At 40.6% G+C, this 13,522-nt stretch overlaps 1 gene segment (V, D, J or C); it reads left to right on the top strand.

Moving 5' to 3' along the window:
* LOC102160153 lies at positions 12,112-12,868 on the top strand. The segment is given in 2 exon segments: positions 12,112-12,283; positions 12,482-12,868. Coding segments are annotated over 2 exon segments (378 nt in total).

Here is a 13,522-nt window from a genome sequence, read left to right as displayed (position 1 = left end):
ACAGCAATGCAGGATCCAAGCCGAGTCTGCGACATACACCACAGCTCACGGTTGGATCCTTAACCCACTGAGAGAGGCCAGGGATCGAACTTGCAACCTCATCGTTCCTGTTTGGATTCGTTTCCGCTGCACCGCAACGGGAACTTCCAGGGCTGGTTCTTTCTGAGATCTATGAGGGAACAATCTGTTTCAGGACTCTACTTGGCTTGTAGATGGCCATCTTCTCCCTGTGTCTCTATAAAAGAAGATCTCCCTCTTTTACAAGGACACCAATCACACTGAATTAAAGTCCACCCAAATAACCTCATTTTAACTTGGTTACTTCTGTAAAGACCCATTTCTAAATAAGGTCATGTTTGGAGGTACCAGGGACTAGGAGTCCAGCATATCTTTTTTTTTTTTTTTTTGGCAAGGGAAGTGGGGAGGGACAAAATCCAACCCATAACACAATGCAACCATTAATGATTACTTTCATTCCAAGGGCTGTAACAAAGTAAAAGTTCTAGTATTTCTTGGTTTAGTTGCTTGATATCTAGTGGTAATCTCCTGAGTTAACAGATGGCAACACAGAAACATCAAGTTCCATTCGTTGGCCTGAAGAAGTAAGATCATTTTGGTCTTATGATATTTCCTATTAATATTAATAGGATGTTAATATTAAACATAATTTAATATAAAACACATTAATATTATTATATATTAGTGTGTTAATATTATAACATAATATTAATAAAATAATATTAACATATTAATATTAAACATTAAAATTAGTTTGTATTCATATATAATTCTGCAGTTTAGACAGAACTTTATTATTGTACATTTAATTTCTATAATCTCTTTTATAGTGATGAAGAAACTGCCTCTTAGAGAGTCAGTTATTTGCACAAAACTGCACAGATATCAAGTCCAGAGAATTGCTTACAACTACTTTGTCTAGATCCTCATTCAGAGTTTTTTCCATTGCATATAATAGACTCCATGATCTGTGTGATCCAACCAAACTACTGGCTACTGCATTTATCAAAGAAATATGATGGAGATTCCATAAATTGCTTGCGTCTGAGACCTATTGACTTCTGTGAAACATTTCTTCTGTCCTAGTGTATTTACCACACGGGGGCACTGTTGTAACTGAGATGATTCTAAAGTGTAACATTTTATGTTTCTTTTCTGCCCAAGGTGTCCTGGCATCCCTAGCTCCCTCATAAATACTTCTTTCTACTTCTTTCACCTTCACCGGATACTGAGGGCAAGCTGGTTGGTTGTTTATTCCATGCCTTGTGATATCTACTTGGTCAAAATATTAGTAGAAGCATCAACACTCACCAATCTTTTCTATGAGAAAAAGGAAAATTTGCTCACTCAGAATACATTAGGCAGTTCTAAACCTAGAAGAGGCACTCCTCAAATATTTTCTAGTGATTTTCCTTTCTCATATCTTATGAACAAAGAACTCAGCACACCACTATATTTCCCACATTAATGTATCTAACATACTTTGATTATTGAAATTGGCTGATTAGCATTATAGTATCTATTGGATTAAATCCAATCTTTTCCTGAGTGAATGTTTTGTTTTTGTTTTTAATTTTTGTGTTACTGTTATTGAGTTCATATTGAGTATTTCTTGAAGGAAGGGTGAATTTTATATGTATATACACACACATATATATTTGTATTTTTAAAAAAATCACATATATAATCCTACGCTTCTTTTACTTGTCATGGTCCTTGACATATGGTTTGGATGAGAAGGAAAGGAAATGGAAAGAATTACAATTTACTGTTGCCTATATGCCATAGGTTGACTCTGAAGTAGGTATTATTGTCCCTATTTTACAGATGAAGAAACTGAGGCTCAGAGGAATGAGTTATCTAAAGTCACAAAGTGGCAGAACTGCATTTGGATTTAGGTTTGTCTGACTCTGAACTTGTGCCTTTTGTTCTTCACTTCACTTCCTCTCTGGTTAGGTGACAGATTCCATATCAAATGTCGTATCCTAGCAGGTCAGTAGGGATTTGTGAGGAGTCCGCTCCTCTGTTTAACATCTGTTAAGTGAGATTAAGTAGCAGATGTAAGATGTGGACTTAGTGCAATTATAAAAGGACATCAGGGTGTCAGGAGATGAAAGGTCTAGTTCAGATGGTCTCATTTTCTCTTTTGTGGAAATAAGATTCCAAGGAGTTCTTGCTGTGAGTTAAGTGGATTAAGCATCTGGCTTTGGAGCAGCTGTGGTGTAGATCGCAGTGGATCAGACTGATCCCTGGTCCAGGAACTTCCATGTGCTGGGGTTGTGGTCAAAAAAGAAAAAAAAAAGATTCCATTTCATCTTACATAGGAATCAGTGGGAGATTTCTGGGCATGGACTACCAGGTCAGATGGGTTATTCTCAGAGCTCCATGAGCATAGGACTAATTATAGTAGATGACCTTCTTCCAGGACTGTGGAAAATTCATGGAGAATAAGGAGCCCAGTGGAATCTACCCTCTAATATATTTGGTTCAGTCAGACCAAATCTGTAAGGGATTAGACCTTAGAAGAAATCTCAAAGGAAATCCAGGCTTCTATGCTGTAGTGCTGGAAGTTTTCACCCCCATCCTTCTTCCTGAGTGCTTAGATGAACCTTGAGGGGAAGCCCATTCTGAGGAGCTGTCGCCCCACTATTGGCTTGCTTCTGGGTTCAGCCCTGGGTGAGAGCTGCTAGTGTGAGCTCTGGCAGCTGCTGCTGTGCCTCTTTCCTGTGCCTCTTTCCCTTGGTCCAGGCTGACTCAGCAACAGAGCCTAGACCCTGGGGCCTGGTTTACACTAGAACATGAGGCTGATGACAAGAGTAATAGTGCTCCTGATCTTGGGTGAGTTATTTTGGGATTAAGAGGAATTGGGATCTGGGTCTGGATTGGGATCTGCAAACTTGCCTGCTGCCATGGCTCTTGATCAGGGATGTTGAGAAGTGGCTTTGGGGTCCTATTCTTCTCCAGGTAGTTTCTTAACATTTATGTGGGGGAGGGAGCAAGAGCAATTAAAGATATTCTGGGTTACTAAGCTCTGGTCCACCCATGGGAGGGAGAAATGAGACTTGCCACTTCCATTCATGTGTCTCCAGGATTCCTCGGGTACATAAAAAAAAAAAAAAATCATCCTGAAACACAAGTGAGAAGTACATCGTATGTGTCTGTATATGGTGGGGAAGTAGGTGGGGGTGATTTTCTTGAGAAAGAACCTGGAGGATACTGAGTTGGACCTTCAGTTTGGTTTCAGGATAGGAGCAGCTAGTGTCCTGTTTTTATCTCCACAGGTACTTTGAGCCTTGCTAAGACCATCCAGCCCATCTTCGTTGATTCATATGAAGGACAAGAAGTGAACATATCCTGTAGCCACACCAACATTACTACCAATGAGTATATCTTCTGGTATCGACAGTTCCCCAACCAGGGACCACAATTTGTCATTCAAGGATATAAGACAAATGTGGCAAATGAAGTGGCATCTCTGATCATTCCTGCTGACAGGAAGTCCAGCACCCTGATCCTGCCCTGGGCCACCCTGAAAGACACTGCTGTGTACTACTGCATCCTGGGTGTGCACAGTGAGACAGATGGGGCTGCACACCTGTGCAGTATCTCCTTGTGGGGTGGGAGTCACATCACAGGGAAAGCCCCAAAGTAGTACTTTCTTTCTTTCTTTTCTTTTTTTGCCATTTCTTGGGCCGCTCCCGTGGTATGTGGAGGTTCCCAGGCTAGGGGTTGAATTGGAGCTGTAGCCACCGGCCTATGCCAGAGCCGCAGCAACGTGGGATCCAAGCTGAGTCTGCAACCTACACCACAGCAACGCCGGATCCTTTACCCACTGAGCAAGGCCAGGGATCGAACCCGCAACCTCATGGTTCCTAGTTGGATTCGTTAACCACTGAGCCGCGCGCAATGGGAACTCCCAAAGTAGTACTTTCTAAAGTGTTTATTTTCACTATTATCTTCAGAAGCTATTAGCAAATCCATGTATTAGTTTACTATTTTTAAATTTTTTGCACACTAATATATATGGAATGATTGGCCAATGGGGACCTGCTGTATAGCACAGAGAACTCTACCTATTATTCTGTGATGATCTATGTGGAAAAGAATCTGAAAAAGAATCTGTGTATATGTATAACTAAATCACTTTGTTTTGTGCAGCAGAAATTATTACAACCTTGTAAATCAACTATACTTCAATAATACTTTAAAAAAGGTGTGGCTGTAAAAGGAAAACAAACTAAAATAGTTAGAATAAATTTAACCCAGGAGGTGAAAGATCAGAACATTGAAAATTATAAGGCAATGATGAAAGTAATTGTGGAAAACACAAATAAATGTAAAGATATCCCATGTTCATGGAATGGAAGAATTAACATTGTTAAAATGTTCCAGGGAGTTCCTGTCATGGCGCAGCAGAAACAAATCCAACTAGGAACCATAAGGTTGCGGGTTTGATCCCTGGCCTTGCTCAGTGGATTAAGGAGCTGGCATTGCCATGAGCTGTGGTATAGGTTGCAGACGTGGCTCTGATCCTGTGTTGCTGTGGCTGTAGTGTAGGCCAGCAGCTACAGCTCCAATTGGACCCCTAGCCTGGGAACCTCCATATGCCATGGGTGCAGCCCTGAAAAGACAAAAAAAGCCAAAAAAAAAAAAAAAGTTCCAAAGCCATCTACAAATTCAATGCAATCTCCATCAAAATTTCAATGGCATTTTTCAAAGAAATATAAAAACAATCTCACAATTTGTATGGAACAATAAAAGACTCCAAGTAGCTGAAGCAATACTGAGAAAGAACAAAGCTGGAGGCATCACAAACCTACAGTAATCAAAACAGTATGGAACTGGAATAAAAATAGACACATAACCAATGGAAAAGAATCTAGAACCCAAAAATAATACTCAATGGAGAAAGGATTGTCTCTTCAATAAGTGGTATTTGGAAAACAAGGTGGCCACATGCAAAAGAATGAAACTGGACCATTAACTTGAACCATACACAAAAATCAACTTAAAATAGATTGAAGCTAGAAAAAAATTAAAGGGGAATAGCAAGCAAAAAATAGCATGAGGCTTTTAATACATAAATATTATACTGTCCTAATACTAGGCTGTTTGAAACTGACAGTAAAAGTATAAGATACACCCCGACATTAAGCAGGAAGTGAGAAGAAAATTAGATAGGCAGTAATTAAGAAAATTAACCTGTGTCCTGCTTTTTTGCCATTGAGTCTAATTTATTTTATAAACCAACTTATTAATAAATAAAGAAATAGAAGTATACATTTTCTGATCAAAGATTGTAGACAGGCCATGTAAGTTTTTCACCTTGCACTCCTAAGACCACAGACTGGAACTCTGTTGGAAAAAACCTCCAGCTTCTCTAGCCTAGCTTCCCTCTCCAGTGTTCTTTCCTCAGCATGTCAAGTATGGAACAGTCTCACTGCCACTCTCTCTCCTCACTATGCCAACGGGGGTGCTCTCAGCAGATTTCTTCCCAAGATATTTCCAGGCAAGAGTCAGAAACCAGTCTCTGTCCTCTTAAACTCCAGAGGACATATATCAGATCCTCCCAGACACTCTTTTGGGCTCTCTTCTGTTTGCAGGCAGAACAGACCACTCCTGCAAAGTTTCTGCACTGCAACAAATATTCATCTGAGGGGAAATACGTCTCAGTCTCACCTTTTGAAAATTACTTCCCAGGTTTCTGAGGAGTTTAGATGCTGCCTTAATTTAGTTTGAAGGAGGGGTCAATATTCCCTTTCCTAGGAGGAAGACAGAGGAAATTCCACAGAGACATGTCTCTGAATAATTTTCAAAGAATATTCTTTTTCTACATATCTCAACTTCTCTCACAGACTGGAGACAGGTGACATGCTTAGGTGTTCAGAACAAATTTATCACTCTTGCCAAGTCCTGTTGGATGTGTCTAATGTCTCAACCTAGATTTTAGAAAAACTTATCCATATTGTCCTCAGTCTTAGTAGAAATGATTAAAAACAGGCAAACGCCTCATCATTTAAATAAATTTAGTCAATATTCATTCATTCATTCCCCACAATAAAAGCAGATTTTGCAGCTCATTTATATGTATATTAGACCATTATATTACTATTTTCTTCCTTTTTAAAAAATAAGCTTATACCTCTATCTGCTGGTCCATCATATTAGTCAGTGTGTTCATTCTCCTCTGTGAGATGAAGCTGTGAAAGACCCCACTCAGACCTTCCTGCTCTCTCTCTCCTCTGTCCCATATACTGTCCACTACATTGGTATCTTTATGTCCTTTCAATTGTCAATAGTCTTTTTAAAAAATTATTATTGAAGTATAGTTTATTTACAATGTCATGTTAGTTTCAGGTGTATGGCAAAGTGATTTATATATATATATACACACATATGTAGATATACACATATACATATATGTGTGTATATATATGTACACACATTCAGTATATATAGATCCTTTTTCAGTTTCTTTTCCATTATAGATTATTATAAGATACTGAATATAGTTCTCTGTGCTATACTGTAAGGCCCTTGTTGGTCCTCATTTTTTTTTGTTTAACCTATTTTACATATAGTAGTTTGTATGTGCTAATCCCAAACTCCTAATTTATTCCACCTCATTCTCCTTTCCCTTTTGGTAACAATGTTTCTTTTCTATGTCTGCGAGTCTGATTCTGTTTTGTAAATCAGTTCATTGGCATCAGTTTTTAGATTCCACATGTAAGTGGTATCATGTGGTATTTGTCTTTGTCTGATTAACTTCATTTAGTATGATCTCTAGGTTGGTCCATCCATGCTGCTATAAATGGCATTATTTAATTCTTTCTTATGGCCAAGTAGTATTCCGTTATATATCTATACTACATCTTCTTTATTTGTTCATCTGTTGATGAACATTTAGGTTCATCATGTCCTGGCTATTGTAAATAGTGCTACTATGAACATTGGCGTAATTAAAAAAAAAGTATCTTTTTTGAATTACAGTTTTGTTCAGATATATGCCCAGGAATGTGTTTGTTGGATCACACAGAAACTTTAGTTTTAGTTTTTAAGGAATCTCAGTACTCTTTTCCATAGTGGCTGTACCAATGTACATTCCCACCAACAGTGTAAGAGAGTTCCCTTTTCTCCACACACACTCTGGTATTAATTTTTTGTAGATATATTAATATTTTTATTCATTCTTTGGTCTGGATGTTGGTTTATAAAATTAAGATACAACAAATGACATTATATTACTGTTATTTTATTCACCCCATACAAGGCAATGTGGAGTGACTATTTCCTACTCTAAAAAGCCATTGTCATAGCCAAAGAAAATTGTTACTAGCATCATCAGTTGGTCTTTCTTTTCCTAAATTCCCCTTTTTTTTTTTTTTTGTCTTTTGTCTTTTTGTTGTTGTTGTTGTTGTTATTGTTGCTATATCTTGGGCCGCTCCCGCGGCATATGGAGGTTCCCAGGCTGGGGGTTGAATCGGAGCTGTAGCCACCGGCCTACGCCAGAGCCACAGCAACGCGGGATCGGAGCCGCGTCTGCAACCTACACCACAGCTCATGGCAACGCCAGATCGTTAACCCACTGAGCAAGGCCAGGGATCGAACCCGCAACCTCATGGTTCCTAGTCGGATTCGTTAACCACTGCGCCACGACGGGAACTCCTAAATTCCCTAACTTTTTAAAAATAGTTTTACATTTATTTTACCCCTTTCTTATATGTGTTTTCCCCTCTGGCAGTTTCTAATCTTCACTTTTACTTCTTTGGAAGAAATATACTTTCATCATTTTCTCTCTCTCTTTTTTTTATGATCACATCTGGAGCATATGGAAGATCCCAGGCCAGGAATGAATCCAAGCTGCAGCTGTGATCTATGCCATAGATGGGGCAATGCTGGATCTTTTATTCCACTGTGCTGGGCCAGGGGTTGAACCTTCACAGTGACCCAGCAGGCTACAGTTGGATTCTTTTTTCTTTTTTCTTTTGTCCTTTTTAGAGCCACACCCATGGTATATGGAGGTTCCCAGGTCTAATCTGAGCTGTAGCTGTTGGCCTACACCAGAGCCACAACAACACCAGATCTGAGCTGCGTCTGCGAACCTACACCACAGCTCACGGCAATGCTGGATCCTTAACCCACCGAGTGAGGCCAAGGATCAAACTGGCAACCTCATGGTTCCTAGTCAGATTCGTTTCCACTGCTCCAAGACGGAAAATCCTTTTTTTTTTTTTTTTTTTTTGTTTTTTGGGTTTGTTTTTGGCCATGCTCACAGCATGCAGAAGTTTCCAGGCTAGGGATCAAACCACAGTAGTGACAACACAGATCTTTAACTGCTAAGCTGTCGGGAAACTTCTGGCCTTGACTTTTTTGAATTGATGATTTTGTGAAATGTTCTAGGGGAGTGATTGGCATTTTTCTTTCTTTTTTTCTAGTAACAGCTAAATTGCATGTGTTTGTGTGTGTGTGTTATAATGTCATGATACCCTTATTTGACCTGTTGGCCACTTCATAACCAAAACTGAGCCTGGGTCAGTCTATCTGGTTTCCTTGCCCTAAGGATTATTCTGATGCTTTCTATGTAATCAATCATGGACAAAGACTCAGAAGACTATTGTATTTGTCCGATCAATTTTTCTGTGTAAAGTCTCTTAATTTCTCTCATCTTATGTGTCTCCATACCTGAGATGAACAATGTAGATCACAAGAGGGTCATGAACTCATAGATTAGGGAAGCAGGAAATGTCAAAACAACCACAAATCACATCATGCCTCTGAAATCATAAAGACGAGAAAAACTGTGCATCCCTGGGAATTATGGCTATAATGGTTTCAACAGAAAGGAAGAAATGTTCCTGAGTTATCTGATACTAGAAATTTGCCTGTTTCCTTTCTGAGTCCCTCTCTGATGATAGCCCCTGAAACAGCAAGGGATATGGCAAGGGTACTAGAAGAACTATCTCTCTTTGGCCTCCAGAGGGCAATGTTACACAAACTAGAATTATAAAGACAGTATTGATTTCTTTAGCTCCTCCTTTACAGAGCCGACAGAGGTGTGTAGCCACAGCTGCAGTGAGGAGCATTTAGAAGTCAGAAAACAACCAAATGTCTCTGGAACATGCTTAGGCAAGATTATAGATCTGTACTCATTCTTCCTTGTTTCAAGAGTGCTATTTCCTCAGACATATTCCTTCTTGCTCAGGGAAGATCTTCAAAAAAGTATCCCACAGCTCTTCATTGCTTAGCCATGAACTTGGTTTCTGCATTAGTGTGTATGACACTATTTGCCCTGAGTGAGTGAAATTCTTTCTCATCCTCGAAGTATAATATTGGGACTGGACTCTAAATAAAGTCACCTTTTCTTAATAGGTAAGTCTGTCTGATCTCACTGACACAGAATTGATATTTCAGGAGAAGTGCAAGCCCAGTCAGTGACCCAGCCTGACAGCCACATCACTGTCCCTGAAGGAGACCCTCCGGAGCTGAGGTGCAACTACTCATCTTCTTTTTCAACCTATCTCTTCTGGTACATGCAGTACCCCAACCAAGGACTTCAGCTTCTCTTGAAGTACATGTCTGGAAAGAGCCTTGTTTCAGGAATCAAAGGTTTTGAGGCTGAATTTAAGAAGAATGAAACCTCCTTCCACCTGAGGAAAACATCATCCCATTGGAGTGACTCAGCCAAGTACGTCTGTGTTCTGAGTGACACAGTGTCTGGGACTGTAGAGGAGCTGAACAATAGCTTCCAGTGAATGTGAGGCTTTCAGTGACTCAAGAGATCAACTTGGGGCATTTTTAGTAAAAGCTTGTGTTCTATAAAGACAAGTAGGGCAGAGGGGACTCAACTTGTTTGCTCTTGTGCAGACAAGGTCTTTACTTAATCTTCAGAGTCAGGATTCATGAGGAAAGACAATTCATGTGAAAAACACAATGTCTCCAACAGACTAGAGACTGGAACTTGTTTAGAGGACCACTTCATTATTTATTTATTTGCTTTTTAGGGTCTTACCTGGCTTATGGAAGTTCCCAGAGTTGGGGTCGAATTGGAGCAGCAACTGCCAGCTTAGGCTGCAGCCACAGCCACATGGGGTCCGAGCCATGCCTGTGATCTACACCACAGCTACTGGTAGCGCCAGATCCCTAACCCACTGAGTGAGGCCAGGGATTGAACCTGCATCCTCATGGATACTATTAGGGTTCATAACCTGCTGAGCCACAACGGGAACTCATAGAGGACCACTTTATTTTTTTATTTTTTGTCTTTTCTAGGGCTGCTCCCATGGCATATGGAGGTTCCCAGGCTAGGGGTCGAATCGGAGCTGTAGTCACTGGCCTACACCAGAACCACAGCAACATGGGATCTGAGCCGCATCTGCAACCTACAGAGGTGTGCAGCCACAGCTGCAGTGAGGAGCGGCAACGCCAGATCCTTAACCCACTCAGCAAGGCCAGGGATCGAACCCGAAATCTCATGATTCCTAGTCGGATTTGTTAACCACTGTGCCATGACGGGAACTCCCTAGAGGACCACTTTAAACGGGGTAGTGGCAGCATCTGCTTTTGTGTGGGGATTGCCATATGACCTGGGATTAGACATAGGAGAGTACTGTGACAGTCTACACAGATGGCTTTAATCCATTACCTTCACTCTAACCTAAGATCACTTCCTAATGTCCTAGATAACCCACCTGTGTGTGAATATTTGAAAAACTGAGTGGGGAGATGTTTAACCAGAGTTAGAGAAGGGACTGAGAAAAATGTGGTAAAATAAAAATCACTGGAGTTCTCTTGTAGCCTATTGGATTAAGAGTCCGACATTGTCACTGCAGTGGCTTGGGTCCCTGTTGTGGCATGTGTTTGATCCCTGGCCTGGGAACTTCCACATCCTGTGGGTACAGCCAAAAAAAAAAAAAAATCACTAAGGATACTGGGAGAACATTTACTGAACTTAACTATCCCATTTTAACATAATCTCAAAAACATGGAGCTCAGATCATACTAAATCCATCACTAAATCAGTCTGAGGAGGGCCTGGGCTATGATAATTTGACAAAGATGACTACCAGAGCAGGGCTGAGAATAGGAATTTGTTAGATCCACGTGGAGCTGGAGGCTCCAGTGGAAAATATTATCTGTTTCCTTTCCCCCTGATTTTTATAAATAAAAATTCTTAAAATGGCCTTCTACTCCACTGAATTAGAAATTACTAATACCCCTCATGAAATTTCTTATCCTGTATCTCCTCTGAGAAAAAAAGACAAAGAAATGAGGGAAATGAGGACTGAAAGTAAAGAGAGGAGAAAGGAGGGGTGGTGTAAGGAAAGACTAGAGGAGAAAAGAAAAATATTTTGTCTGAACTAAAGACCATGGGCTTCATCTTGTGTTCACAGAGCAGAATCAGCCACGTCATGTGCAGGATGTCAGGAGAAAGGGTTGGATGGGAGAAGCGAGGAGGTGGGAATGAGATCAAGGTGAATATCCTATACAAGTTCGCTTTTTCTACCGAGGTCTCACCGTTTACATCTACTGATCCTATACAGGTTCGCTTTCTTTTTCTACCAAAGTCTTACCGTATACATCTACTGTGTTACTATATAAGTGTTAAGTCTAAATTTTTAGATTTATAAAACTATCCTAATTTCTTTTATTAGAATTTACTTTTCTAACAAAAGGGTTTAACAAGATGTTATGCACCATAAAGCAGTATTCCTCCGCTAGACATTCCATATGAATAAATTATCAAATATTCAGTCAAACTCCATGTCTTAATTCTTGCTTAGAAATCACTCTCACTGAAACTGTCATCTTCCAGGATGTGTTGAACCAGATCCCTATTTACCTCTGATTTGTCTTTTTACTTTTCTTACCCTCCATCCACACTTCCTTTCTTTCCTACTTAAAACAGTTTTGAAGAAAAAAAAGAAGATGGGGACTATTGGATATTTCCCTTTATTGCTTCTCTCACCCCCACCAGCTTGGGTTCCCCTACCCCCAATACAACCACACACTTGAAAGACATTACATGCTCAGCCTGGGCTGGGCCATCACTGGTGGAGTTTCCTGTTAAGAAGAGAAATGATGAAACAGGTGTGTGATGGGTGCTCAGTGGTTCTGGTGGAACATATTGACAGTAAAAACAAAATTTGTCTGGAACCAAGACTCTAAACTCTCCAGAGCAGGAGTGAAGGCACCCCAGCCACTGGGCAAGAAGTCATGCAGAGACCTTGGGGAGCCCTGCTGGGGCTTCTGTGGGTCCAGATTTTCTGTGAGTTGGGGTTGCCCTAGAGGGGACAGGGGAGTGTCTCACAGGTGACAGTGGGAGGGAGGGAAAGAGAGCTGACCCAGAGCTTCTAGATGGTTCTACATCCTCATGGGTGTTTCCTGGGATATTTTACGGGTCTGGAAACTGCATCAGTGACTCCCCAGTGACATTATATGTGTTTGTCTTTCTCTTTCTATACAGGGGTGAGAGGGGTCAAGGTGGAGCAGACTCCTTCATCCCTGAGCCTCCAGGAGGGAACAAACTCTACTCTGAAGTGCAATTTTTCTGCCCCAGTGGACTGGGTGCAGTGGTTCCGACAGAATCCTGGGGGCGGCCTCATCAATCTGTTTTTCATAGCTTTGGGGACAAAGCAGAACGGAAGGTTAAGCTCCACAGTGAATTCTAAGGAACGATACAGCACCTTCCAGATCACGGCCTCCCACCTGGAAGACTCAGCCACCTACCTCTGTGGGGTGGAAGCACAGTGCTCCCAGGTGGGCTGCAGCCTCTACCCAAAGTGCAGCTGAGCCTGTACCCACAGTTTCTGCTCTGGGAAGACTTGCACAGCAGCACTTTCCATAGCCTTTGCTTTCCTCATCCATTTTGTCAGTATTTAAATTTTCTCTCTAATTATACAACATCAAATGCTAACCTGGAGATTCTAAAAAAAAAAAAAAAAAAAAAGGCAAGATCCAAATCCATGTTTAAGTAAACAGTGGAAAGGTCCAAATCAAAGTCAAATTTGGGACCTCAAGGAACAGACACTAAATAGGCTCGTATGGGGAGAAACCTAGAAATGTTCATGCACTGGTGGTAATATGTTAATGTTAACACACGGGTCCGCTTTTAAGGAAAGAAAAAAGAGCTTTGACATCCTTGACCATCTTGTATTCATAATTTTAGTGCCTGGAGGTCCTGAATAACAAATATAATAGCGAAATACCTAATCTTCCTGTAGCCCTTACATGCAACAAGTGCTGTATGAATCTCTTTAGTATTCAATCTCCTTATTACCCTATGATACAGATATTGTGTTGTCCTCATTTTTTTAATGACAGGAGAGAAAACCTTAAAAAGTAAAAAGCTGAAAGACTTAAGGCCAAGTTACTAAATGGCAGACCAGTATTAGAAGAGAAGCAATCTGACTTCAGATGCCACAGTATTAACCCTTACCACCTTCTTAGACATCTATAAGTCAAACTTTAATCATGATACATATGCAGAAAATTTTCATGAGAGTCA

This window comes from Sus scrofa, chromosome 7 (genome assembly GCF_000003025.6).
Source record: "Sus scrofa isolate TJ Tabasco breed Duroc chromosome 7, Sscrofa11.1, whole genome shotgun sequence".
Lineage (NCBI taxonomy): Eukaryota > Metazoa > Chordata > Mammalia > Artiodactyla > Suidae > Sus > Sus scrofa.
Note: the sequence above shows the minus strand (reverse complement) of the source record. Positions and strands in the feature narration are given on the sequence as shown.